The 25,407-nt window shown below is 49.0% G+C and overlaps 11 protein-coding genes across 11 annotated transcripts; 5 read left to right on the top strand and 6 right to left on the bottom strand.

Moving 5' to 3' along the window:
• Positions 1-713: 713 nt before the first annotated feature.
• Positions 714-2,912, bottom strand: EI90DRAFT_3115220 (laccase; the record flags this gene model as incomplete). Its single annotated transcript, XM_039062758.1, has 14 exons — positions 714-840; positions 891-953; positions 1,011-1,074; positions 1,136-1,184; positions 1,240-1,491; positions 1,550-1,747; positions 1,802-1,855; positions 1,910-2,083; positions 2,136-2,196; positions 2,248-2,329; positions 2,388-2,411; positions 2,477-2,511; positions 2,567-2,697; positions 2,748-2,912. 14 exons carry the CDS (start codon positions 2,910-2,912, stop codon positions 714-716), a joined length of 1,479 nt encoding a protein of 492 aa, XP_038923096.1.
• Positions 2,913-5,411: 2,499 nt separating this feature from the next.
• On the top strand, positions 5,412-6,200 carry EI90DRAFT_2903502 (mitochondrial ribosomal subunit protein-domain-containing protein; the record flags this gene model as incomplete). The annotated part of the gene is made up of 4 exons (XM_039054140.1): positions 5,412-5,526; positions 5,591-5,808; positions 5,848-5,976; positions 6,048-6,200. 4 exons carry the CDS (start codon positions 5,412-5,414, stop codon positions 6,198-6,200), a joined length of 615 nt encoding a protein of 204 aa, XP_038923095.1.
• A 268-nt stretch (positions 6,201-6,468) lies between these two features.
• On the bottom strand, positions 6,469-8,482 carry EI90DRAFT_2903691 (major facilitator superfamily domain-containing protein; the record flags this gene model as incomplete). Its single annotated transcript, XM_039054149.1, has 8 exons — positions 6,469-6,624; positions 6,709-6,810; positions 6,868-7,083; positions 7,138-7,272; positions 7,330-7,662; positions 7,724-7,963; positions 8,020-8,199; positions 8,261-8,482. 8 exons carry the CDS (start codon positions 8,480-8,482, stop codon positions 6,469-6,471), a joined length of 1,584 nt encoding a protein of 527 aa, XP_038923094.1.
• A 318-nt stretch (positions 8,483-8,800) lies between these two features.
• On the top strand, positions 8,801-10,627 carry EI90DRAFT_3029749 (uncharacterized protein). The gene is made up of 5 exons (XM_039058157.1): positions 8,801-8,925; positions 8,946-9,210; positions 9,269-9,385; positions 9,441-10,304; positions 10,331-10,627. Exons 1-5 carry the CDS (start codon positions 8,837-8,839, stop codon positions 10,436-10,438), a joined length of 1,443 nt encoding a protein of 480 aa, XP_038923093.1. The 5' UTR covers positions 8,801-8,836; the 3' UTR covers positions 10,439-10,627.
• EI90DRAFT_772020 (uncharacterized protein) lies at positions 10,527-11,370 on the bottom strand. Its single transcript, XM_039068019.1, has 2 exons — positions 10,974-11,370; positions 10,527-10,914 (listed from the first exon to the last, which is right to left on the bottom strand). The coding sequence occupies exons 1-2, from the start codon at positions 11,223-11,225 to the stop codon at positions 10,684-10,686; spliced, it is 483 nt and encodes a 160-aa protein (XP_038923092.1). The 5' UTR covers positions 11,226-11,370; the 3' UTR covers positions 10,527-10,683.
• Positions 11,231-12,300, bottom strand: EI90DRAFT_771978 (uncharacterized protein). The gene is made up of 3 exons (XM_039068018.1): positions 12,181-12,300; positions 11,531-11,984; positions 11,231-11,441 (listed from the first exon to the last, which is right to left on the bottom strand). The coding sequence occupies exons 1-3, from the start codon at positions 12,202-12,204 to the stop codon at positions 11,275-11,277; spliced, it is 645 nt and encodes a 214-aa protein (XP_038923091.1). The 5' UTR covers positions 12,205-12,300; the 3' UTR covers positions 11,231-11,274.
• A 509-nt stretch (positions 12,301-12,809) lies between these two features.
• Positions 12,810-13,277, top strand: EI90DRAFT_3029743 (uncharacterized protein; the record flags this gene model as incomplete). The annotated part of the gene is made up of 2 exons (XM_039058156.1): positions 12,810-12,940; positions 12,995-13,277. Coding segments are annotated over 2 exons (280 nt in total), but the record flags the coding sequence as incomplete, so codon positions are not given.
• Positions 13,278-13,710: 433 nt separating this feature from the next.
• EI90DRAFT_2903636 (Tim17/Tim22/Tim23/Pmp24 family-domain-containing protein) lies at positions 13,711-14,412 on the top strand (the record flags this gene model as incomplete). The annotated part of the gene is made up of 3 exons (XM_039054148.1): positions 13,711-13,888; positions 13,951-14,158; positions 14,199-14,412. 3 exons carry the CDS (start codon positions 13,711-13,713, stop codon positions 14,410-14,412), a joined length of 600 nt encoding a protein of 199 aa, XP_038923089.1.
• A 1,002-nt stretch (positions 14,413-15,414) lies between these two features.
• Positions 15,415-19,131, bottom strand: EI90DRAFT_2987821 (cation transport protein-domain-containing protein). The gene is made up of 17 exons (XM_039056024.1): positions 18,588-19,131; positions 18,217-18,521; positions 18,086-18,159; positions 17,352-18,028; positions 17,188-17,297; positions 17,095-17,136; positions 16,945-17,041; positions 16,879-16,886; positions 16,805-16,819; positions 16,445-16,750; positions 16,369-16,389; positions 16,138-16,310; positions 16,036-16,082; positions 15,926-15,977; positions 15,822-15,877; positions 15,687-15,768; positions 15,415-15,625 (listed from the first exon to the last, which is right to left on the bottom strand). Exons 1-17 carry the CDS (start codon positions 18,876-18,878, stop codon positions 15,432-15,434), a joined length of 2,550 nt encoding a protein of 849 aa, XP_038923088.1. The 5' UTR covers positions 18,879-19,131; the 3' UTR covers positions 15,415-15,431.
• Positions 19,132-19,136: 5 nt separating this feature from the next.
• On the bottom strand, positions 19,137-20,619 carry EI90DRAFT_3029737 (S-adenosyl-L-methionine-dependent methyltransferase; the record flags this gene model as incomplete). The annotated part of the gene is made up of 5 exons (XM_039058155.1): positions 19,137-19,507; positions 19,562-19,694; positions 19,768-20,055; positions 20,114-20,240; positions 20,338-20,619. The coding sequence occupies 5 exons, from the start codon at positions 20,617-20,619 to the stop codon at positions 19,303-19,305; spliced, it is 1,035 nt and encodes a 344-aa protein (XP_038923087.1). The 3' UTR covers positions 19,137-19,302.
• A 2,308-nt stretch (positions 20,620-22,927) lies between these two features.
• Positions 22,928-24,374, top strand: EI90DRAFT_3029725 (uncharacterized protein). Its single transcript, XM_039058154.1, has 10 exons — positions 22,928-22,991; positions 23,052-23,177; positions 23,234-23,288; positions 23,330-23,408; positions 23,468-23,550; positions 23,592-23,689; positions 23,743-23,818; positions 23,863-23,935; positions 23,992-24,249; positions 24,309-24,374. The coding sequence occupies exons 2-9, from the start codon at positions 23,144-23,146 to the stop codon at positions 24,016-24,018; spliced, it is 525 nt and encodes a 174-aa protein (XP_038923086.1). The 5' UTR covers positions 22,928-22,991; positions 23,052-23,143; the 3' UTR covers positions 24,019-24,249; positions 24,309-24,374.
• The last annotated feature ends 1,033 nt before the right edge of the window (positions 24,375-25,407 follow it).

The raw sequence follows: 25,407 nt of genomic DNA, 5'->3' as shown, positions 1-25,407 counted from the left end.
TAAAAAAAAAAAATGAAAAAATCATCATTAAAGATGAATGAAGAGAAAAAAAAAATCGCGGATGCAAGCATCTCGATGGTCAAACAAAAAAGTAAACATCGGCAATCTCATGAAATGCCGGCGCAAGATGTATAGTCGACGACTCAATGACGTCACAGCGTACAAGAAAAAAGGATCAACAGATAACTAATTTGGGGTTACAGTAATGTCCGTGCGTATATATACTTATACAAAGGAATGAATAAAGAGGAAAATCTACGTGGACTGCACGCTTGGTAAAATCCTCCACATTAATATCCTCCAATGCCTGGATATCTCCGCGGATCCGGTGACTCGCCATCTACCCGAATTCACCACCCAGACAAGATTCCCTCATGTATGCACGGTGTAATGAGTCGCTAAAACGGGGCACGGGGTAACAATTAAGATAGAGTCCAACAACAACACACGCGTGGATCATAACTCAAAATCCTAGGGAACCCTCGCATTTGACGCTGGAATGATGCCTACCATTCCCATTATGGGACAGGTTACTCGGGGCTTTCCCATCCCCCAGAGCGATGAGACAGATGTAAAGACAATATATATTATAATGCATAGAGACAGAAGACGGAAGCTACTAGCTGTGCAGGTGGCTTATTACAACTGTCAAGTATGTGCATAAATGTCCGATTACGATCTTCTATCCAGCAAGCGCACGACATTTCCTCGCATCAATAATCATCAGAGGGAAGAGCATCATAGATTGGGCACAGTTTTTCCCACTCTGTATCAATGATTTCACTGTTCGTACCATTGACTTGCGCCGCGATGTTCTCCGCAAACACAATGGCCAGTCCGCTAAAAGTGACTCTGAAATCCTGCACCCAAAAAACAACGCTAACACATACCCTTCAAGATGCCAATCGATATGGCAGTGCAAGAACCAAGGTCCAGGATTGTCCGTCTGGAATCTGGGTATGAAATGCATGAGTATTAATATGATGCGTAAGGGGGGCGTCCATATTCACCGGATAGTAACATTGTCACTTGTTGAAGATCCCGTCGAAACAACATCTCGTCTTGGAGGATTGACTTAACAAATGAGACCCTGAGTTTGGAACGACAAGCAGAGACATCGAATGTGTGCACTCACCATAATTGTATGTAGTAGATCCAGCACTCCGAACTACATGGAAATTATGCTGAAAGACCCGGCAGTCAGTGTCGAGAGTTTGAAATTCTACCATTATCGCGTACCCCATGAAGGTGGAATGGATGTGGGGCGCCAGCGGTTCCCCCAGGTATGGTTATTTCAACGGTCTTGTTCGAAGGAAGAGAGTAAATTGAACCCGAAGGGAGCAAATCAGACACGGAGCTTGCGCCACTCATGATTTGGAGCAGGACTGGCACAGTGGGTGACTTGTAAACTACGCCATTAATCGAAAACGAGGCATTGGTGAATGCAATTGCAATGTTAATGGAAACATCTGCTGGATTAGACCCTCCGGGCTAGTCGTGAACACTCTGAGTGGATTGAGCGAAGTGCTTTGATGATTATCTGACTCACCGCTCCCGGATTTTCGAGCGGTATCAAGCTGGTCTCATTGAGCGTCGTACCTACTGTCTGTGTCGTACCAGAAGGCTCCTCTTTCGCAGCACCCACATATCGAAGAATTGCGGAGTTGATACCTCCCGTGAATCCAGACGTGCCAGTTGAAGGCGAGGCTCGAATCCAGTAATTACCGACCATTTGGTTGGCAGTGACCTACCGCCAAAAGTGAGCGCTGCATACATAGAGATCAGCATTCTATGACCATACCACGACTGAATATCGTTGGCCAGAGAAGATCTGAATCGAATCGACTGTGACAGGCTTTCCACAAGCATGTCAGTTTAAACAGGAGGAAGCAAAGTGGCACAAACATACCCGATGTGCAGTACCCTCGGTCTCGATCACTGTCAGCGTATGGTTGTCGATAGAAACTACGTAATTGGGGTGGCAAGCCATGTTGACGATTCGAAGCCTGTACCTCTTTCCATGCGTGACAGAAATCACGGCAAGGTCATTTGTAGAGCCATTGTATCTGCCAATTCCATTGATCTGTCCCAATTAATCAGAAAATACAACCAATAATTTCTCCCTCATATCATACCAGGTTGGAATCGGGAGTGGGACTGACACCACTTGTCTTGTTGAAGACCAATTGCGACGCGCTACGAGTGTGCATTAGTGACATGTAAACCCTGAGCACAGAGGCGACGCACGTATGATACCAGTCTGCAAGTGTGATGACTGTGGAGCTGTCATCAACATCGTAGAGATACGCCTGAGGATCATTGGGATCGTCTTGTCATACTGCAATTCAGTACGAAAATAGTTTATGATACGCGAAACTTCCACGCACAAATGACAATGGGACCCCTCAGTCCTAAAGAACGTCCACAATAAGCGAGTGACTCCCACAAACCCGAAAAACAAAACGATTTGACGTACCATCGCAATACTGGGTAGAATAATGAGAGTGGTACCTTATTCATACCAAGTCAGCTGCAGAAGTTCCGCTCGAGTATGAACATTCCGTACCAATAGGTGCCCGTTTGTCCAGCCGTCGCGAAATGATAAGTGAAGGAGTTGTTCGGAGCGATTGGGCACTGCGAAACAAAAGCAACTCCGTCCATGTCAGCAGTCCGATGTTGGAACAAACCATGCCAATGCTATGGAAAACAAAGTAAGGCTCTGCTGGACCGAGTGAAGGATGACATACAACGGAAGTGGACTTCAACATGGTCGAGTCATTCAACTTATCATTGACAGTGATCCGAAAGTTATCGTCCTTGCTCGCGGTGAGCAATGGACCCAGTGCTCCCCCGACAGTTATGGCATTTCTTGTGTAATTGTCGGGAGATATTTTAGCGTTCACGATGTCCATCGTGTACGAGACTGTGGCCGTCCACGCGGGCACGACCAACAGAGCCGCGAAAAGAATGTAAATCATCTAAGAGTCAGCAATGCTGAGAAACCTCCTCGAATGAGCGATGAGCTTATATGTGCCACAGCGGGGGCTGTTGTCTGTTCTACTTCTGTCTGCGTCAATGCGCGTTGGGATTAAATAGACACTGACCGTACGACATGTAGATGTAATCGGTTATGGGAACAATTTTACGAGTGGCCATGTTACCATTAAGTCCCTGCTTCGTTGGTTACTATTTCCTGCATGCGCAGCAAACACCCACTGAAAAATAGAGGTGAGTAATCTATTTTCTTTAACTCGAAACACACAAGCCTTGGATGAAGTTGGGAGGTTTCGACGTTCCGGACAACCCCTCCTAGGAGAATATCCGGACGAATCCACGCGGTGACCGGATAAATGTCATTCGGAAAGCTGTCTGAGCATTTCCGAGATTGAATTTCGTCCGCAACGGAGCAAGACGAAAAGGCCAGCTAGTGCGGGAAGTTAGGGACAAGGAATTTCTTATATTGCGATCACGAGGGTCAGGAAGAGCACAACTTTAATCAACCAAGCGCAGCAAACAGTCGTGCGGCTCATTGACAACATAACAAGACAGCGGTTGCCCGCTCGCTAGTCACACTAAATTCCAGGACAGACCAGGTACCATATCTGCTGCGCATGGGCATTCCGCAGGCAAATAATTGCTGTTTCACATCGCCTTGCAGTGCAGTGACAAGTGGGAATCATTCCAGTGAGCTATTCCCAGCCGGTGAAAGGAAATATTAATGGCAGCCCGGATTGCCCGATCAAGTTATGTGGACTTGATTATCCAGACACGACCCTGTGTTCCTCGCCGATTAACGAACCGGAACTGAGCTGAGGGATACGCGCGCGGAAGCCACGATGAAGGTTGCCTCAGAAGGTTTATCGCTGGACCGAAGCAGTGAAGCGGCAGATGTGGGGATCGAACGGGACGAATGAGGTAGCACGCGTCTAAGCAGAGTGAACATGGAATAAAAACCATCATCTGTACGTAGGCTGCAGAACCATTGCTGCGTATGGAGAATCGTTCTCGAGGCTAGCACTGTGGCCGACAGAGGGAAGAACTCAAGAATCAAATGCAGGAATATATCCGTTGACGTGAGAGTGTGGTGGAATGTGATTCTACACAGCCGATTCGGAGAGGATACATAGCAACCCAATCATTTCTCAGAGAAAAGTGATGCTGACGTTTCCCACCACCCGTGAGAATGAATTTTGGCAATCAACCGAATAATATGTATTGCAATGTGCACGGCGAGGGATCAGTGCACGCACTGATTAATCCGCTCCGCGAATTGGTCCACGTTTGCTTCAGGGCTACTCTGGCGATCGATATGCTGTCGGCTGCGTGCTTTCCGCGCTAATCACTGTTCCTAATATTATTGTTGCCTCTGCATGAGCATGAGGACTTTCCCGATCACGCAACCACCTTCATTTCCGGGCCGCGACCGCGTCAGAGCTGCTGGACTCTACACTTCCAGTTCTCCATACCCATCTCCACACCCCAACTCCCCAGCGAGAGTGCTGACAAAGAGATCAGGACGTTGAAGATATGACTTTTTTCTAGGACACTTTGGCTCATGAAGTATACAAGCAATGACAACCGTGCCTCCTTGCTCGTGAATACTAGTGCCTCACAACCATTCCCTACGAATCTTCAACGAAGAGTTTTCACTGGCCGGCCCCGGGCGTCGACACTAGCTTTTGAACAGTGTGAATTTTCTTCGACGAGCCCACGCAGCAAAGCCAAACAATGCCGGCACTCATGGATCTTTTGGTCCGTTCGCTGTACACGTTCAACGCCGAACGCTGCGTAAGTGATAAAGTGTGCTGCAAAAGTCATTTGAACCATGTACCGACGTATATGAATGGAGTTCCTGATCTCTTCGATATTGCATTCTGAATATTACAAGCATTGGCGGACACTTTCGCGGAGCCTTTCAAATACTTAACATGAAAAATTGAGATCAATCCCGCATTGGTGACGCCTCGTATTTCAGTTAGTCTGGATGTATTGAGAAGTGGCTCATGTGGAAGCCGCGAGTGGAGGCTGCGAGGTCATCGGGATTTCACGCAAGGAACATTGCCAACGCCGTTTGTTTATAGGCAGGACTCACACCCGGTCATTTCAAATTTCCACGGTTTGATTCCGAAGGATTTTCTCACCTTCGCACCTTCGCGAGTCGCAACATGAAGAGGACAGCAACTCTAACTAGATTTTCACGACCATTAGTGTGTTCACGGCCGTTGAACATCCCTTCTCAACATCCCTACGTACAGATGTTGAACCAACTCACCTATCAACGACTCCCACACGACACCAGCAAGATATTGAATCCTTCAGAAAGTAATGAGGAAATGGAGTGGGGCACAGACTTGGCCGAAATTTCTGCTGAGGATGGTGTCGAAGCCCCCATTTTCGATTTGGAGCGCACCATGGAAGATTTCAAACACGATGACATTACCAGTGTAGGACATCTCATGTTGCGACAGCAACGTCAGACGTTAAAATACCTACGTCTGATCGAGATGGAAGTGCCTCTGTTAGCAGGTAATTTTTCCTCCCCTTCATGCGCACAATGTGAACGCTGACCAAACTCTTCGTTACCCCGAAGCATTCCGGAAACCTGTTCATCCTGTCCCTCTATCGCAATCACCCATCTCTATCCGTACCCTTTCATACGGTGGCGAGCCACACCCCGCAACGAACAAAGCTGTTATTGTAGCCCCCGTATCTTACCTTCCCCTCAAGTCTCCATCTGCCATACACAAATTCAAACTTCTTGCTGGTCCACGGTGGACCACTGATGTTCCTCGTGATGCTGGTTTCAGCGTCGAGGAGGCCAAGCAGCTCTCCGTTAAGAAGGGGAAGGGAAGAGTCAAGGATGGGGAGGGGGTTGCACATGGATTTATCAAGATTTCTCACGAAGCATTCCCCCTGGCTAGTATGAATGCAAAATGGTGTTCGGACACGCTCGAGAAGCTCATAGAGGAGGCAAATGTGAGCAACTTTCCTCGAGATGTATCGTGCCCATTCTCGTTACTGACGGGATGTTCTCGCCAACTCTATAGAAAGACAGTGATGCGTTCGCAGAAATGCCGATATCTCATCGGCACATCGAAGCACGCGTCATGAGGCAGCGGCGCGGCGACCATCGCATAACACCCGGCCCAAGAAGCTGGAAAAAAACAACAATTAAAGACATTCCACGCCGGTGGTTGTAAACACCATTATTGGTGTCATTGTAGACTCAAAATGGAAGATCACAATTTGGAGCCATATATCATCTAATATCAGACACTATCGAACCCCATGGAATCCGACCCCAATGCTCTGTTGTTAGATGCATTATCGGGAGCCACGCCGAGGCAATAAGGATATCCTCGAGGCGAGAAGATATGGTCTTAGATCGGCACCAAATGGCCTATTGGAATTCTGGTGTGTGGCGCAAACAACGAAATGCCGGTGTGGTCAAAGGGGCGAAAAAGTGTGTTATCTCCTCGGGGGGGCATATCTCGACTTCGCCCGAATAGCTGGCCCAAATCGGATGAAGAAAAGCGGCATAGGGATCATTGCCAGAAGGATACAGCCCAGAAGAGTGGATGCCCACTGGGGCCCCAGTTTGCGGTACATTTGGGAAGCAAATAGCTAATTTCGATTGAATGCAACCGCAGGCATTACGCCCAACATGTAAGAGAAGGGAAATGAGGGACAGCAAATGAAAGTGCATACCGGGAATATAGCACCAAAGAGGCTTCGCACGACGGTGTTAGCCGCGAGTGCGGTTGCAGCTACTTGGAGGTACACGTCCACGATGTAATTTAATAACGAGATCTATCGACGGGAGACTTGAGAAAAAGGGATGTTTCAAGGCTGATGGAAAAAACATACGAATAACATGATCATGGACAAACCCATTGGTAGTCCTGCCATTATTGGAACCCACACATTGACCGAAGGGAAGCTTGTCCAGGCGAACCAAAAGAACGAGATGGTGACCAACAGGGATCCAACGATACTCGGTCGAAGCCGTTCCTCAGGTGGGACCGGGTTAGGATGATAATGGTCTACGAGCTTTTCGTAGCGGGGGTTCTCAACGAATACAATCTTCCACGGCCATTAACGCGCACTGACGAGTGCGATCGAAGAAATGTTGCTTACCAGCGTACAATTGATCCCACCCCCAATGAAAAGTGGCAGAAACACTAGGCCCTGAAGACCAGTATTCAGGCCATGATTGTCACCATAGACGATGGGGAAGGCTTCAAAGAGCAAATACAGGCAACCATAAAGGAACTGAATCACAAAACACTCAAGTCAGCTCCGTCCATGAAGATATTGACATTTAAGTACTGAGATATAGATCGTCAAGGATATTAAAATGGGCTCCAAAATAAAGATCAACCACGGTTTGAACAGAATCTCCGTGGCTTTCTGGCTGAAAGAGATTTGTGCGGCCTCCATAGGTGCGTACCATTGATTGTCGCCCGTCTCCCTCCGTTTCCTCTGTGCCTTCTGTTTCAGAATGACAGGCGCGTATGTCTCGGGGAGCAGAAAGTAAATAGAGAGCGTGCAGACTCCAGCAAAGATTGTTAAGACCCAGAACAACCATCTCCAGGAGAGACCGCGGACATTCATGAAGCCGCTGACCATTGGTCCTAGTGCTGGGCCAGCGAAAGGCGCTACCTGTTGAGATCGAGACCAAAGTCAAGACGCCCTTCGGCATGAATATCGGGATCAGGCATACTGTGAAAATCGCCATTGCTTTCCCTCGTGTCTTTGCGTCCCACAAGTCAGCAAAGACTCCCCCCGCGGTGGTTAATGGGCTAACGGCAAAACATCCTCCCAGGAAGCGGAAGACGAGTAACTGGGTCGTGCTTTGTGCTAGCGCGCATCCTAGCTGGAATGCAACATAGCAAGTAAAGGAAATAACCCAAACCGGTCGACGCCCATAGGCCTCCGATAGAGGGCCCCATAATAAGGGCCGCTGTAAGGGGGGGGGGGAATAAGTGTTCTCAAAACTAGGGCAAATCATATGAATACATACACGCAATATCCTGCGATGAAGAGCGAAATAAGGAGAGAGGTGACGATGGTTGAAAGATGAAACTCGTCTTTAAGTTGCTGGATGACACCTGACGGCGCCGAACTCGAGAAGGTGGCGTTGAGGGTAAGGGTACCAACCAACCAGGTGAGCCACCACCGATACAGACGACTCCAGTTCTGATGGGATGTCGAGCTCGCCAAATGAGATCGCACGAGGTTGAGGTCATATCGACACTACCTGAGGATTTTGAGGATCACGTTCGTCGTCCCATACAACAAGGTAGCGTTCATGTCGCTGTCCGTTCTGGATAGACAGGGATTTCTCCGGGGGCAATTTCCCAAGACCATCCAGAGCATCAATAGAAAAGCACTCGTCCAAGTCGGCGTCACTGTGTCTTGAAGGGGTGTTCAGTATCTCGATATCACCATCGCGAATCGATCTCTGTTCAGTGTCCCCCATCCCGGTTGATTTTTTGGGGGTGCTGCTTGTTGGCATGATTGAGCAGCAGAGGCCGTTCAACAGAACTGGCGGGAACGAAAAAAATCCCTGATCGTTGACCCCAGCGATGCGGGGAGATCAATGGGTTGAAGAACCCTCGGCAGTCTGTCAGTTTTTGTGCCGGTTACATGGCCCGACTGCTCCAGTAAGTCATAGTCCATGACATAACCCATCGGTATTATTGGAAATTTTATATCGAACGTGGGAACTGCCATCAAACTTGTTGCCGTATCGGAGTTATGTAAATCTTATTTTGAATGTGTTCCCCTCGGCTCCGGGCTTCACACACGGCGCGTGACCCTGAGGATCCTATTTATGGTCCGAAAAGCACATTCACCCGCTTCTTTTCTTTGGACGCCAGGCACCGTTGGTGCAAAAATTCAGGAGGCAACACAACGGTCATTGTGTGCGTTGATACCACGAGGATGGACGCACACCAGAACGCAGAAGACCTCAAGAATCCAAATACTCCAAAATTTCCCGCGCCTGTTGATGATCATCACCATGATCTCGCCAAAAGGCGATTGGCAAATTCGGAACGCATTGTGAATAAGCTCCCAGAGGCAGTACTCTCTGGTATTTTAGAACATGTACGGAGAGCAGCGGGGTTCCTTGACGAAACTCCCTTGTTTTCGTTGATGAAGATATGTCATCATTGGCGTCAAGTGATCTGGAATGAACCGGTCCTGGTCATATTTTCTGAATTGATTTGTTGATGAATTTTCTGACGTTTGGCTCTTTGGACAGTGGACATGTGCAAGTATTATCTTCTCCAAGTCGGGGTCCGCCGAAAAGCAGCTTGCACTACATATCGACAGGTCCAAAGGGTTGCCTCTCAGCGTAAAACTCTCCTTCACACAGCGTGTGGCCTGGGATTCGACGCCAAACTCATCGAACTCATTCACCATTACGCTTTCAGTATCCGAACCTTGGACATACGTGGCGCCCTCCGGAAACACTCTTTATCCTCTTCACCAAGGCCATGCCAGCGCTGGAGGAACTCGTCATTCAGGCTAAGCCGAGTACGGATTACACAGATGATTGCTCCTCCATGCTCTTCCTTCCCTCCATGGTGGATAGGTGTCTGCGAAGAGTCGACATCCGAAATTCCTCCACCTGGAGCTTTTCCCTCAAAGGGTTGAGCCGAACTATTCTCACTGAGCTCCACATCGACCAAGCAATGAACATTAAATCAACTTGGGCTTTTCTAAAGCAATGTGTAGCTCTAGAGCATCTCTACTGGAGAGCGTCGTCAAGGGATGGTTGGACCCCAAAGTCCCAACTCCGCTTGCCTAGACTCAAAACCCTGGTACTACAGGGTGACATCGCATCATATTCTCAGGCATTCCAAACCGTTAACTTGCAACACCTTTTCATCACTCAGTCTACCACGGATGAGCCTCCAAAGATCAGCACCTCACCGCCCCTCCGAACTGCCGTTATCAACGCACCTTCGCTCTCGCTGGCGGTTCTTGACGACTTTGTCTTGCGCCATCCGTGCCTTGAGTCGCTTGCCTTGACGCCCTTGGGGATAAAAGGGTACACAGACGCCAAATGGGTGTCAGATGTGTCAGCCCTGCCCCAATCTGTCCTCTCGAGAACTCTCATTCACCACTCAGCCTTCCGAAGCCTCTATCTGGTTATGGACGATGGCGATGTTGATTCGCTTCACGCTAGCACAGACAAGGACGCAAGCCTCACAAGCGCGGTGAAGAGGATTGTCACCCAGCACACAGGCATAACTGGACGGGTGCAAGATGATGTGTTCGAATTGTTTTGGTGTGTGGAGATGATGGTTCTCGGTGGGAGGACGTTAAAGAGATTGCCGCGGAGTTCAGCGAGGTGGTGAAAATTGGGTCAAGGCATGATCTTATCTCGGTATTCGGTCAAGTTCTGGAGGACAATATGAGTGATTAAGTTGTGTTATGAACGCATGTTGGTTGAACAGCGGTGATGTTCGTCCATGGCCGGTTTTTCTTGGGCGTTCTTTGTATGATATTGCCTTATTCTTTCTTTGTTTCATAGACATAATCCCTTGACCCATGTAGCATACAAGTCTTCGCGTATATAGAATTACAACTAGTTGCCAGTGCAGCAATCAATGCATCGATTCGTACAAGTGGGGAAACCTGTCCCGTCAGATCGCAAAAACCGACGATTCATCAAGCATCCTCATCAGGAGAGAACCCCAAAGACAACACCCACGCATCTTCGATAGACTCAGGATCGTGGGCCAGCCTTTCCGAAATCATCTTTGGATCATGATACAGACCCTTGAAGAGCGTCATCTGATCGAGAAAGTCAACCCGCAACGGCGTGTCGAGGCGTTCAATTTCTCTGCCCTTAATACGTGTCGTAATGTATTTGCGTTTCGAACGGGAGTTATCAGTTTCCTGGATCACAAGAATGCATTATTGCACGGTGATGAAAATGAGGCAAGGAAGAAATTCACCCTCTCGTTAACAGCCTGCATGATCTTGCGTTTTTCTGGACTGGCGATCCAGAATTCACTGGCAGAAATCTTTTCCTGCAATGTATTGTACACGGCCTCAACGACATCTTTGCACCTAATCGCCGAATACTTCTTGATGGAGATCGACCAGGGCAGGTATTTGGATATGATGATCATGCTCCGAACAGGTGGATGTGTAACGGCCTCTGTTAATAGTACCACACGTTCAGATTCGTACCATATTTGGAACATGATGGGGGAAATTTGGTGCGATCGATGAGGCAAATCGGTAACTCACGATTTAGCTCGGGATTGACACCTGTGGCTGGGGTGACGGTGGCCGATGAGGGGTGACGTCTAACATCCCACAGGATAGGGCATGGGCCTTGCATTGATGCTTGTTCGGAGCGTATCGTGGGAGAAAGCACGACGGTGTCAGTGTAATCTTGTTCATTTCAACCGAATTAGCTTCGTATTGGGCGTGAACTCAAACAAGATGGGGTGTGCTCGGGTGGAGTATGGAAGAGGCAACAGAGTGGAAAGTCAATAACACGCACCTCCTCCACTAGGAATCTTCCACCCCGCTTCCTTAGCACCGTAGGTAGGTGGTGGTGGTGATTGGGCTTGGGCTTGAGGGCTTGGAGAGCCAACATAGCCATTCGCCGTCCATCCGACAAGCACAGGAGCCGCAGGGTAATATTGAGGCTGAGGGTCCACGTACATTATTGGCCCCGGGGCTTGAGGGACACCATAGTACAGCTGATGTTGTTGAGGTGCTGGGGATGTTGGAACCCCTCCTGCGGTCACTCCACCGTAGGTGGGTGCATACTGATCCTCAGCGGAAGGAACGATTCCAACCGATGGAGTGTTTCCATAGGAGATAGGACCATTATACTCAGGACGCGACATTGTTACACTTTGGTGATGCTGATTGTGTGCTGCTGAGGGTTGGCCGCAGGAAGGAGATCTCGGAGATCGCTTTACGGAAAGGCCCACGAGAGATACCGGGATCTAAGAGAGAGACAGAGATGCCCGATTATTATAGGGTGGCCTGAGCGAGATGCAAGGTAACAGCGTGGCCGCATGCAGCTGAAAGAATGGCTTAATATCAATGTAAAACCGGCCTCAGCAAGTGCACCACGTGAACCCAAACAATGAACTGAAAGGATATGCGATTGCCTCAGTACCCATGAGGCGAATATCTTACAGATCGCACGCGCAAGATATGCATTGAGTTTTTTTCTCAACCAAATCTGATGAGATGTGATCGTGTGCGCGTGCGATCAAGACACACGCGTGTTCTCCAAATACGCGCTGAAGGGTCAATTCAATTGGTCAGGTGACTAGCTCTGACACGAAAAAAACATTTGTTGGCCGAATTTATTCGTCTATTCGTCTATTTGTCATGGTTGGTTCTCGTTTGCTCACTTCGCTCGTTCCAGAGCAATATCAGACGTGCCCGTATGCAATAGCTGGCTGACACAAACCCTTAGGCTTCACCGAATCTTTCTCTCTATACCACTTCGGCCTTCATCGTGCTGGACACGGATGGAAATCGAGTCTTGGCCAAATATTTCAAGCCGAAGAATGCTCCACAGAACGAGGCGGTTGGTAAACAGTTTACGGTGTTAAAGGACCAGAGGGCTTTTGAGAAGGGTCTCTGGGAGAAAACGAAAAAGCCTGGAGGCAAGAGCATTCGCTAAAAGCCATTTCCCACCACGCTGATTGAGATCTGTGTTAGGCGACATAATTATTTATGAGTCGTACCTCGCAGTTTACAAACATTCCCTCGACCTCATTTTCTATATTCTCGGGACGGCGGTGGAAAATGAGCTCATGCTGAATGCTGCTCTATCCGCTTTCTATGATGCAATCTCTCTGCTACTTCGAAATCAGCTGGAGAAGAGAAGCCTTCTTGAAAACTTGGATATGGTTCTATTATGCTTAGATGAGACGATCGATGATGGGTGCGCGCATTCAGCTATTTGATTCCTCCCTTTCCTTATCTTCCCATCACGCAGCATTATCCTAGAAACGGATTCAACGCCATTGCCTCCAGAGTCAGTAGACCCCGGCAGATACCACAGATATCGTCATCAACGAGCAGACTCTTCTAAGCGCTTATCAAACAGTCAAAGAGCGAGTCCAACAACGGATGCAGCAATTCTAAAACATATTCGTTATTTTATTTTTTTCACCTTACCAACAGCTCGAATAGTAGGGCCTTGAGGCTGGTCGCTCGCTGATTTTTCCGGGGCTCCGCCGGGCATCATCTCTGTATCGTGTTCATATATATTTGGCAATGGATTGCTGTGGTCTAGTGTGATATTCCGTATTGCGGCCTAGTATGACTGTGGCGCCGAGTGATGTTTCTGCAAATAACCTTTTACATATGTAATGCAGACGATAAATTCGGCCAACTCCGCTACACTGCAACTAAGGTAAGACATACAGGCCGACCTCGTTGGTCCGTAAAAAGTAAGCAATCATCCAAAATCAAAAACCCCCCCACAAAAAACTTCCTTGTCGCTTGTCTTTTCGGAAGCGGCGCCGGAAGACAAAGTTGGAAAACGATGACGGATGAATGGAATGTGGCCTAAGTACCAAAGATTCGTACCATGAGGCCATAAATGAGGGTCGTGAGGAGAACACTCGCTGCGGCAGAGATTGCATTTGCGGGGTCACCTGAATGCGAGAATTATAGGACCGTGAGAAAACTAACTTTTTCTTGCGTAGAATGTCGAAGCCATCCATACCCTTGGTGGCTCCGGTATTCCCTGCAGGCCGCGAGCCTCTGCCACCCGGTCTTGCGGAAGATGATAGACCAGCCCTCGATCAGCAACGGAAGATGCAGGAGTATATGAGTATGGGTGCCGAGAGTTGCGTCTTCAAATGCGGGATGGCGGGAGTCATGGGTGAGCTCAATACAATGTGTTTCCTATGACAGCCCTTTAAGTGCGACGTTTGTTCTCTCAAGGATTTGGTTTGGGCGCCTTCTTCTCCATGATGTCGACGAGCTTCGCGTATGAGGACCCATTGTCCCGAACGTGGCAGCAAGAAAATATGTCCACCCGTCAAAAGACGACACAGGTGTTCAAAGATATGGGAAAGGGGATGTACAAGTCCGGGAAAGGTTTTGGGAAGGTTGGCGCGCTCTACTCTGGTGTAGAGTGTATCATTGAGGAGTAAGTACATGCCAACTCGTCGATATTGCATTCTTCTGAGATGTTTTCCTTGTAAGTACCGGGCAAAAAACGATATAAATAATGCCTTGTCTGCTGGATTTGTTTCTGGCGCCATTCTGGCCCATAACTCCGGCCCTAGAGCTGCTGTCGCCGGCGGGTTAGCTTTTGCTGCATTTTCTGGAGCCATAGATCTATTCATGAGAAGAGAACCAGCCGAGTACGTCTCCGTTCGGTCCCACCCTCGGCATTTCTAATCTGGCCTGTCCCTTCCACAGTGATGATTGAATATCCCATCGACTTCGACCCGTAACTTATTAATATCACCGAACACGACCTTTTGTTGATGTTTAATACTCTTATTACACGAGACTAATTGCGGAATGACCATCGTTCGATCATGTTCGAGCTACAATCGCCTGGCGCGAATCACCAACCGCCTGACACGAATCACCAACCATGGTCGCTTCTCGCTTGAACTAGACAATGCGTGTCCGATGACGCTCGTCCGTTATCGCTTTGCTGACGATGCTTGCCTAAACTAGATGCTGATTGATCGGTGCCGATATAGGACACGTACCAAATGTGACCAACGTGCAACCTGAAGCACTAAACGAACTTTTGGTTGGTGTTTAGCTAGGGCTGTATGTTGTTTGGCTCAGTGCGGAGGCGCAATATTCAGCAGACAGCGAATGTCCAATCCAAATCACGACTGCTTGACAAAAGCTTCGCAAGCTCAGCCAATGACCAGTGCCAGGAGTGGGATCAGTGCGCTGCCCTTCCCCTCCCTTTGCCTCCGCGTCGCCTGCTATCTCCCTTCTGGTAAGCAAGATCGGTGAGCCCAGAGACGTGGCCTGGCACGCGATGTCGCCGCCGCTGCCATTGCCATCACCACTGCAGCTTTGCGGCATTTGCCTACTGTAAGATTGTGCCTGATGCTTTCTATGTGCTTGATGTTTCCACTGTCATTTTCTTGCCCATTTTCCCTTTATCACTCCAACAGTCCCCGGTTTGTCTGCATTTCTCCATTTGCTCACCGTTGTATTTGCATCTGCGAGCCACGCGTTGCCACTTCGCCCTTGAAGCACCCTTGGCCGATCACCATAAACTGTCCAGCGGTTCCCAAGAAGTGGATACGTTTAATTATGCACAATTGTATAGAGCCAGGCGATGTTGACAACGGGTAACGGGCACTAGTCATGCTCGTTTTGATGGTCCCATTACAAGAGTGAGCTTCTCTAGACGAGCATCGCGACACTGTATGCGTGGTCGCGTGCTATCTGTCTTTTGTTAATCTATCGGTATTGTGTCGTCCTGAAACGTTTGGCTGGCTGGTTTGATGGTGGTCCGTGTCCACAGGATGATTGCCTTCGGCATAATGAGAGCGGCTCCTCAACGCGGATATCTCTGCGTCTTCTCTCTGGTACTCTTTGGGCAACATTACGGCTCGATCGATTGCTACAGGCAACCCTAGCATATGGGAGCAAAAGTTACATATGGGAGGGAATTTTTGGGGTTGAATAACATTCACCACGGTGGCGACCACGAAGCATCACCAGACATATGATCACTTTTGACAATGGGGACAAAACACCCGAAAGTGAATAATTTTGCTGAATATCACAAATTAGCGGAATGGTCTTCCCTTGATTTTCGGACGACTGACCCCATTAGCCCCTAGAGACATTCCGACCGTCCCATAGGCAGAAACCAACTCAAAAACTACCCGAGGCGATTAGCCCAACCGTTTGCGGAAGACAAAGAACTCACTGATGGGGAATATATCAATGGAGACTTTCGTGTTGTCCTCAATCTGACCTCGCTAAAGAGGGGTGTAAGCACGTTCTCCTAGAGTGGCCAGAAGTCAGGCCATGTCTTACCTCAACTATGCAGACGAGTACCAAAGCAACCGCTATCCACCACATATCTACGAAAGGATGTGTAGATTCCGACTTCATTCTTGAGCGGATTGTAAAACTAACCAAATGCTAGTTGGCGTCTAGCATGCCATGCAAAATACCTCCCCAACACTTGTCCTCTCGACCCAACATCAGATGGTTCCTCCAAATGATCTTCTTCTATGATTCCGAGGGAGCGCTCCTCGTAGACATTGGTGGAGCGTACTGCAATCGCAATCGGATAGACCGATATATACCTGGATTGGAAATATATTCGGTATGCGGATACAAAGGCTACCCAAAGCACCCACGAACATCATGATAACGTAGATTACCCTGTCAAGGCTTTCGTCAGCGCGTATTGGCTGACAACTGCTCAGGTGCGACTCACTGGACCGCAGGCGCGAGAACCGACAAAGCAACAACGGAAAAGCCAGCCGCACGTACGGCCCCACTTTGAAGCAGTCCGATCAGGAGTCGCTGCCCCACGGGCAACCTCATGATTTCGGGGTTGCCGACGTCCAGAACTAAGAATGAGACCCAATCTGTAACCGTGAGCACAGCGACGAACGCGAAAAGGAACCATGTTTGGTGAGACGGGAATAGATAGACGAAGCAACGTCGAGGGTGGTCAAGTAGGAAATGAAGTGTTTCATGGATTCGAGATTGTGCAGCCACACATTTGGCCATGATCCATCTGTGGTGATCATTGAGCGCTTGGCAGTGGCACGAAACATCATTAACCCCTTACATTGTAAGGCGAAGACTTTGCGCGGTAGGGTGTAAATCAGTGCAAGGTGAAACGTATGCAGTGAAAATACGAACAACACTGGCTACACACAGAAGCAGTCAGCACGAGAAAAGGACATATTCCAGCGCCTTGATACCTACATATGCTGTATTGCCTGCGAAGATGATTATGAATAAGAAGATAATTTGTGGGTACGCGTTTTGAAATGGAGTCATGGATTGATCAACGAGTGAGGTTCTGCGATGAGTGTACTGAGAATAGGTCGCCAAGTTGCCGAGAACATGCATTACCCAGAATTAGTGTAGGCAGAAGTAACAATAAAGGCGGTATACCTGCACAGAGCCGTAAGTGATTGATTTGGTTCCAAGGGGAGTTACTCTTACCATGTTGAGCCGAGCGGTCGTATTTGGGACTGAAATACCGGCTTCCATCGTGACTGGGCCATGTACGGGGCGAGGATAGTGAAAATAATCAATTGCCAGCCAAAGTGATACTATAAAACCTATAATCGCAGGGCGTCCAGAGATCATTTGGCCTAGATACTTACAGCAGGGACGAGCCAGAGTAGTAACTTCAGTGCCCTGTACTCTACTCCACCGAGTTCTTCCAGTTCCTCCTTGGTCAGCCCATGAAACCGGGAATTTCTCCCAACGACAGCATCAAAGCTGATGTAAGGAACACTTTTCGTGCGGGCTGTTGTCATGCCCAACCCCGTCCTTGCTGCGGCGCTTGCGGAGACCCTGCTCGGTTGCAAGGAGATAGCCTGGGCTTGATTCGTTGTCGTCCTTTCTATGCGTTCCGCGACTGTGGGGAAGAGTCGAGCGCCAATTCTTGCTAGGAGCTGATGAGGCATGGGAAATCCCCCGAAACCCAGATCTTTCGCCGACGTCCGGCGAGGCAATGCGCTCCCGGCAGGCGGGGGGTCGACTTCGGAACCAATTGTGCGGATGGTATTAGTTCGTCCTGGGAGGCCCAAAGGCCCACCTCGATCCCATCTTTCTGGCTCGGCGCCTATATGGTCCTCTGCTGTAGAAGAAAGACCCAAGGAGTGTCCGCGTTCACGGCGATGTAGGAGCTGTTCTGGCTGAACAAATTCAATAGTTTGTGTTCGGGGGAAGTTGGATTGAAACTGTGTGGGATCCACACTCGAGTCTTGCTCCGTTGCATTTGATCTCTGCGAATTTGGCTGAGCTATCCGTCTTTCACTGTCAAATAACGCGGTTTCTAGGTAGAATCTAAGCAAAAGATGCTGACACAACTAGTCAACGATCGATAACGCACCTACAGCATCTCCATCTCCTGACGTTTCGCCACGATCAGATGCTCGTCGTTGCAATATTCGGGACGAGGCAACCCTGAAATCTGTGGTCGCACAACCAAAAAACAAACCAACAATACTACGAACAACTCACGAAGTGAGAGATTGCGATGAGGGGTTTAGGCCACCGCCGGAATGATTGACATCCCCAGTCACAGGCCCCTGATTCAGAACGGTTCTTCCTCCAGTCGCATCGATAATTGCTGTTCCCTCGCCGCTTATGAATCCCATCGGATTTACTGGAGTGAGATCGCCAACCCTTCGAATCATATCGATCCGGAGAATTTCACTCCGTCCCCCTCGTGTGTCACCATTCCGATTCCTATACTGAACGGCAGATTCAAACTGGGCTTTGAGGAATTGCTGCCGTACGAGAACCATCACCCAAGACACAGTGACCTTATTGGACGATGGACGCACTAGCTGTCATCAGTAGCCCACCACAGCAGTTGCAGGTAGGCTTACGATGTTGCCCACTGACATCTGAAACCACAGGATAAACTGTTGCCAAGCTGTGAGTCCACTGAGGTTGATAGTGGCCAAGCCCGTCACCGTCATGGCTGAGACGCAATTGTAGAGACAGTCAATGTACGAGACTGGGTATCTCCCGTTGCTTCCATACATGATGGCAGAGAATATGAGAGGAGTTACTGTAAACACGATGATGTGCACACGGTAAAAGTTGAGGCTGCTTCGCGAGTAGAGCCATGCCTGCGCCAAGAACGACGATTCATGAAGGAAAGGAGGCAACGGCATGCAGAGCGGATAATAAGCCAGTTGGGGTGGGAGCTAGCTGCAGTTGTTGTTCCGGATATTTGACCTACAAACCTCAGACTGCTCGTGGGAGCGCCAAGATCAGGCGGCTCGGAATCAGCTTCAGAGACCGGATCCGAGGCAATGTGTTTGGAAATGTCATTACATATGACAACAGGGATTGAGCATTGATGTCCTGCGACCTCACTAGTGTTATGGAAGGATCGAGCCACCGGGGGCAGGAGTGGAATATTCATACTTCCCTGAAACGCTCGTGATCTATGTTCCATCAATATTATGATACATGGGTACATACAAGGTATAAGATCATGAAGATCGTCAGTTACAAAATACAATACAGTTCGCAGGGGCTCCGATCGCGAAGTTCATGGATGCAGGCCACAAAAGCTGGCTGAGTTTCAACCGTTCATGCATCTTGTTGGATTTCCCCTTCTTCAAGCTCGTCTTTATCGTTGGCGGGGTCATCCACGCGATCTATACCCCAACTTACGGCGTGCCGCACCACTTCATCATCTGAACCCGGCGCAACTTTGACTCCCCAGGATAGCACATAGTGATCCAGAACAAGATCAAGCTCCTCGATCTCGTCTAGCATTTCCAGGAAGGCAATCCTTTTGAATCAAGGTACTATAGAAACTCGAAGCAGGTGAACAAGATGGACGTACCGCTGTAACTCAGCCGAGGGGATATAGTGCCTTCTCACCGTCTTGAGGGTAATCGACGTCGCATGGGTATAATCATGTTGCAAGTATCTTGCACTTTGCGCTTCCAATGTTTGGTATGCATCTACACCAGAAGCTGCACATGGCGAGTCTGCATAGGAAAGGTTGAGCCTATTTAGTCATTCGCAGAAAATATCGGTAATCATAACTGACCATAAGATTTGCTCGCATGACTTTCCCAAATTCGTCAGTTAATCCAAACATCTCATACAAGGTACCCCCAACTATCTCAAAATTTTCTCCAAACCAGCGCACCAGAGCGTCAGATGCTGCAGGTGGCATATACACAAAAACGCATTCCGACAGGAAAAGTGTTGGTATAGATCGCTTCAACAGCCCGGAACTGATTAAAGGGGCAAGAATGATCGAGGGCGGGTTTCGGAGATCAAGAGGAATGAGGCTGTATTGAGTAGAGCGGAGAGCCGTACCGCCTTGATCTTCGATGTGGGATAGTTAGGGGCCGTTACTATGATTCATCAGGAGTTTAACTCATACCTATCGTGATATCCTCCAGGTGCCGGTTTAACGCGTCATTCTTACGAATGGAGTGCGCTTTCCGTGCCGTGTTCTCTGGAAAATCGATTTCTACATAGTGTTCTAATGACTTCGACTTCCCTGCCGTCTAAAGTTTGGTGGATCGTTTATACGAGCCGAAAACATTGCAGAGTCCCAAACGAGATAAGAGTGCATTCCACACATCAGAGGGTATGATGAATCACCGATAGTCTCCAGAACCGTGTATCACTTCCAGCCCCTAGGGATACGACCTGCACTCTCCCAAATAGTTGGATCCATTTGTCGACAAGCATGTCAATAGCGGTTGCGCGAATGAACGTCCCAACATTGATCAGAGGCGGCCGCGGTGGCAAGTAACGCGAACGAGGAATGAAGAACTGAATAAAGACATCGTCGGACAAGTACCCTTTGTTCACAGCAGAAAGTCTAGCTTGCGCAGCGTCCGTATCTGTCGCACGTACTGCCGCGTCTAGTTCGCTGTCCATTGATTTCACCCCCAAAAGGCACGTGAAAGAGCACGTGCCTTTTTTGGTTGCAGGGAAGAAATGTTTGTTTATTTTCTCCGTACAAAAGACTGCAATAATAACAAGATCGACGCATGTGGTGATAACGGAAGAGGGCCCGTCCGTGGGGGGTAGGGTTCCATTGGAACCAGCACGAAGCAGTGGCCATCGATGAATCCTTTTGCGAGTGTGCCAGGGAGCGGGAACTCATCGATGGCTTACTAACTCCGTAGCTCTGCTCTGCCTAAGGACTCTCACCACGCTTCCTTGCTTCAACGATCACAGTCCGCAATACCCACCACAAAGTATCAAGGCCGTGTCATTATGTAATGCCTTTAAGATGGGCAGATGGAAGGAGCTGACGAAAGAAACGTGGTCAAAAGAATGCAACACCACCTGATTCCGTCACCATTGAACGCCGGGGCGAGAACGCAGCAACGAATAGAATGGAATGGTTATGTTGAAATGTCCAATGGAGAGGCATACGCCTAAACCTGACAGTCTTCGGTATACAACATTAGCTGCTTCAACTTTCGAATCTGGGATGAAGAGCAGGCATGCAAACGATGATGCACCCGTGTGAAAGCAGAGTGTACGCAAAGACGTCCCCCCTAGTGAACGTTGTGGAGTGTGCTAGCTTAGAGGGGACTGTTTATGACGTACTGTGTGTTGAGCACACGGGGTTCGAAATCAAAGGATGAGATGGACACATCTGGTCAATTACCTTGGCCTATTATGAAATGGACTTCCCAGAACATACGACCGTGGTTCCAAGGCTGAGCAGATGGGAGTTGAAGTGCCAAGTTGGGATGCTCAACGCAAGAGAGCCGATGTAAACACATGTAAATACAAGTTTACTCACCATGAAGATTGCATGCGATCGTAAGGAGGAGGTCTGCACCCGGAGCCGCCATTGATTATGACTGAGCCACGGGAATGAACACCCCAGTGACGCAATATCCACGTCTCCAGACATTGACAGTCAAAGTTAAGAAGCGAAGACCACGATACGCCAGCGAGGTACGTACTTCCTGAGTAGTGGTGCCGCCCTCACCATCCGGTGAGAGCGACCTTTCAGATATTCATATTCTCATATACGGCAATTCACCAACTATAATACTGATAATTCGCGTCAGCTGTTCACACTCTCCACCTAGTTGTACATAAAGCGCTTTTCTGACTTTCAGGTTTCGATCCGCCTGTTACGTTCCATATAGAGATAAAGATCGTGTAGTCTCAACCCGATCGATATAATCACCACAGATGCCCGCATGATACAATTTTGATATTACAAGAACATGCCGAGGACATGTTCGACGGTTTGGCAGATCATTACGTAAGCAGACCGTTTTGAACCGACATCTTCCATCCTCAAGTTGACAGGTAGTGAGGGTCACGCACGCAAAGGACCGGTTTATAGCTGATTCTGAATCGTGGATGCTTCCCACTGTTTAACTCGGCTGAGAAACATTGTCCCATCTCTACGGACTGTAGAAACGCGAACATCACTGGTTTAAAATTCGAATCACTTCATCTGTCATCCACACCGTACCTCCACGCCACGGCTATATATATATTCATCCCTGAGAAAATATTACCCCCCTATCTGCCGCAAGACAAAACCATTCATCATGCCGAACCCAGGAACTAACAATGTGAGTGTTCATGTACTGCCCCCCGTCCTTCGGTAACAACGTAACTGACGAGTATCTCGCAAGGGAGCAACAGCTCCGACAGCGAAAACAAATCGCCATACGAAAGAGGAAGTGGAAGAGTGCGTGAAATTTTCCTCCGTTTCGTCTCAACTCGAGTCATCTTCACCGCCTCATGGCAAGGGCGATGGAGGTTTGCCCCTACACCTAAACCCGCTCTCGCATCTCGGTTTTACCGCTCATTCCATACTCACTTCCTCTCATTTCATTCACCCGCAGGAGCATCCGAATTTTGGATGAAGAACTGATATCGTTGTTGGATCGCTTCATTGACTCTCAACGGAGTAGGTTCTTGGTCTTTAGTATATCATATCTCTATTCATGAATCCCTCCGGATTTAGTGGCAGGATCGACGCCCCTGTCCATTTTTATGGTTCCCAATCATGAGGACCAATGCGAGCAGCGTGGGGATCCTAGCACTCGGGCAGGTCAGTCACCCTCACCATCTCATTCTTCATAAACGTGGTGGATTGCGGTATGAACAATGTTATACAGGGGCGTCGACTGCTGTGGCCTCCGATTGCGCAAGATCAGGCACCAGTTCTGATCCTGTTCGCCAACCAGTTGGCATGTCAGGGAAGAGGCCGAGAGAAAGCGGGGAGTGCGGTTTAGGAGATGACCTGGCGTCTCCTTATGATGGATGCAAGTTTGATCTGCTTGATTACCCTACCGGCCATATGCTTATGAGCTCTCTCACCCAAGCCCGCCAGAAGCTCAGGAAAATAGGGCCCAACACCGAGGAGGTTGTGGACTCCAGTATCGGACGGCTGATCACGTTCCCCGACGTGGCAGCCATGGACGACCTTCCAGGGTCCACCGGCAAGATCGGTTCGTGCAGCGACCCCGTGAGGCATCGGACTGACTTCGCTTGCCCCTCTTCCCAGCCGAAACTCGCATCACCCACCCGATTGGCGTGACTGCGGGCATGCGGGCCCTCAGGTGTGGCATTTGCACCGATCATAGAGCTTGAGAGCTAACAGCCCCCCAACGCAGGCATCATCACCTCTGCCTCTCTTGGATGAGAGAGATCGAGGTGACCAAATCAACAACTGCGCCATGGTCAGTTAATCTCCTAGGCTCATCAACCCCAGCTTACAATGCGGCTTTCGGAGATGCAGGATGATTCCATTGCTGCGCAGCCCAAACCTGAAGATGACGGAAGCCTCTCCCACTCCTCAATACGGAGCGGTGACGCGCATTCGTCAATAATGGATGACATCTGTTCGGGATCTGCCCAACAAGGGATCACGCACTGCCGGACAGAGCAAATGCGGAGATTGATGTGGAGAGGTCCTACGATGGGTTGGAGGACTGGTTGGTGGACGATGCCTACTCCTTAGGTAAGTCCTGACGATTCGTCCAGACATCAACTCATCAAGGTTTGCCCCTATAGCACAAGGCTCAGGAGATAGAGCATGTGACTCTCGAGCCTCGATCTCTTCGGCCGAAAGCCCTCGACAGAGCTCACTGTCCAATAGGCTGATCACCTACAGGGGGCTTCCATATCACCAAGGAACCTGTATAAGACATACCGAAGTGTGGGGATTCAAGTTGGTACCGCCGGTCCAATATCCGTGCTCCGAGACGTTACTCTTCGGCACCCCCATCCTGATACCCGCACTCATTTGATGGAACCCACCAGTTTACGTGCGAAGCAGAGTTGCTCTGATGAACCAAATTCAAGCGGAATCCCCTCATAGAGAACACAAATGGACATTCTTTGCAAACGTTCTAGAGTCCGAGTCCTCGCCAAACTGGAGGTCAGGTCAGGCCCTTTGCCACCCCAAGCTCGAGGGTCTGAGACTTGCGCGATATGTGTGTCGCCCTCTGTCCCACACACTATCCAGAGCCGGCTTTCTGGATGGTGTCATAAGGGTTGTGTACTAACTCTCGTCACGACGTAAACTTGTTCCTATTCCACGCACTTATCCATAAATCCCAACTTTTGTCTGCCACTAGGCTCGTTATGCCGCACATGCAAAGATCCAAGGTCATACGGAATGACATCGTCGTGCAAACGCGAAGCTTGTTTGTGAGATGCAATGGACATTTTACCGATCCGCGCATTGGCTCCTCATTTATCATTCGACCATCTGACAAGCGAGATACCACCTGCAACTGCTTACTTCGAAGTGATGTTTCTTTTCTTCAACGTTCCAGATGTACATTCGAGCATCAAGCAAGCCCGAAGTTATGTATTTGCCAGGGATGAGAATTGATTGACTTGAATGTCCAGCGGCCCGTAATGAGCTGAATGAAGAGTATTAGACATGGTCATGGGCCCCTGTTCAGTACGCGGAGTCGTAACGCCCCGCAGGCATCGATCATGACATTCGGTGCAAGTATTCAAACGTGAAATCACACTGAGTAACCTATTCACTTCAGTTATCGTGGCACCAAGAAACGCCTGGGAAAGAAAGAAACTCCTGCTCTGGCGGTACTATGGGTTATGGGTCAGATTCTGATATGATAAGGTACACATATGCTTATCCCAATCCCCGATAACTGACCCAAAATTTTACTTTGCCTAAATATTGAAATGAAAAAGTTTGACCGTTTGCAGCAAATCCTCACCGAGCGATCCGAATTTAACAATCCGAAATGGACGAGACCATCACTGCAACTCCCTTATTCACGATTGCTGGTAATATTGTAGAACCACGAAGCACGGCCTGGGAAAAGATTTCCCAAGCGCCGGGCTTCTGCTTACACCCTCTAGTCATATATTCACCCTTGGGGTTTGCGGGACTTGAATTTTTTTTTGGGTTACAAGATTGATCGATGGCTCTCTCACCGCTCTCTCACCTGCTGTTGCCCGGCCAACTCTGGAACACTGTCATCAAACCCAAACTCACCGCGACAGTCACGAAGCCTGCCAGAGCAATGTTGAGTCAAGCGTAAGCATGAATGAACACACTGAGGCTCAATGCGCCACTTACTAGAGGCCCGAGTTAATATCGCCGCTCATGGCAGTGGTGGCATGCTTTGACTATTTATTAATGCTAACTTGTCCACCTTAAGTTGCCATTCTTTTCACAGCATTTATCGCCTGCAATAC

The sequence above is a fragment of the Cantharellus anzutake genome, assembly GCF_015039405.1.
Source record: "Cantharellus anzutake strain C23 chromosome Unknown EI90scaffold_2, whole genome shotgun sequence".
NCBI classification, from domain to species: Eukaryota; Fungi; Basidiomycota; class Agaricomycetes; order Cantharellales; family Hydnaceae; genus Cantharellus; species Cantharellus anzutake.
The sequence above is the reverse complement of the archived record's forward strand: the minus strand, read 5'-3'. Positions and strand labels throughout refer to the sequence as shown.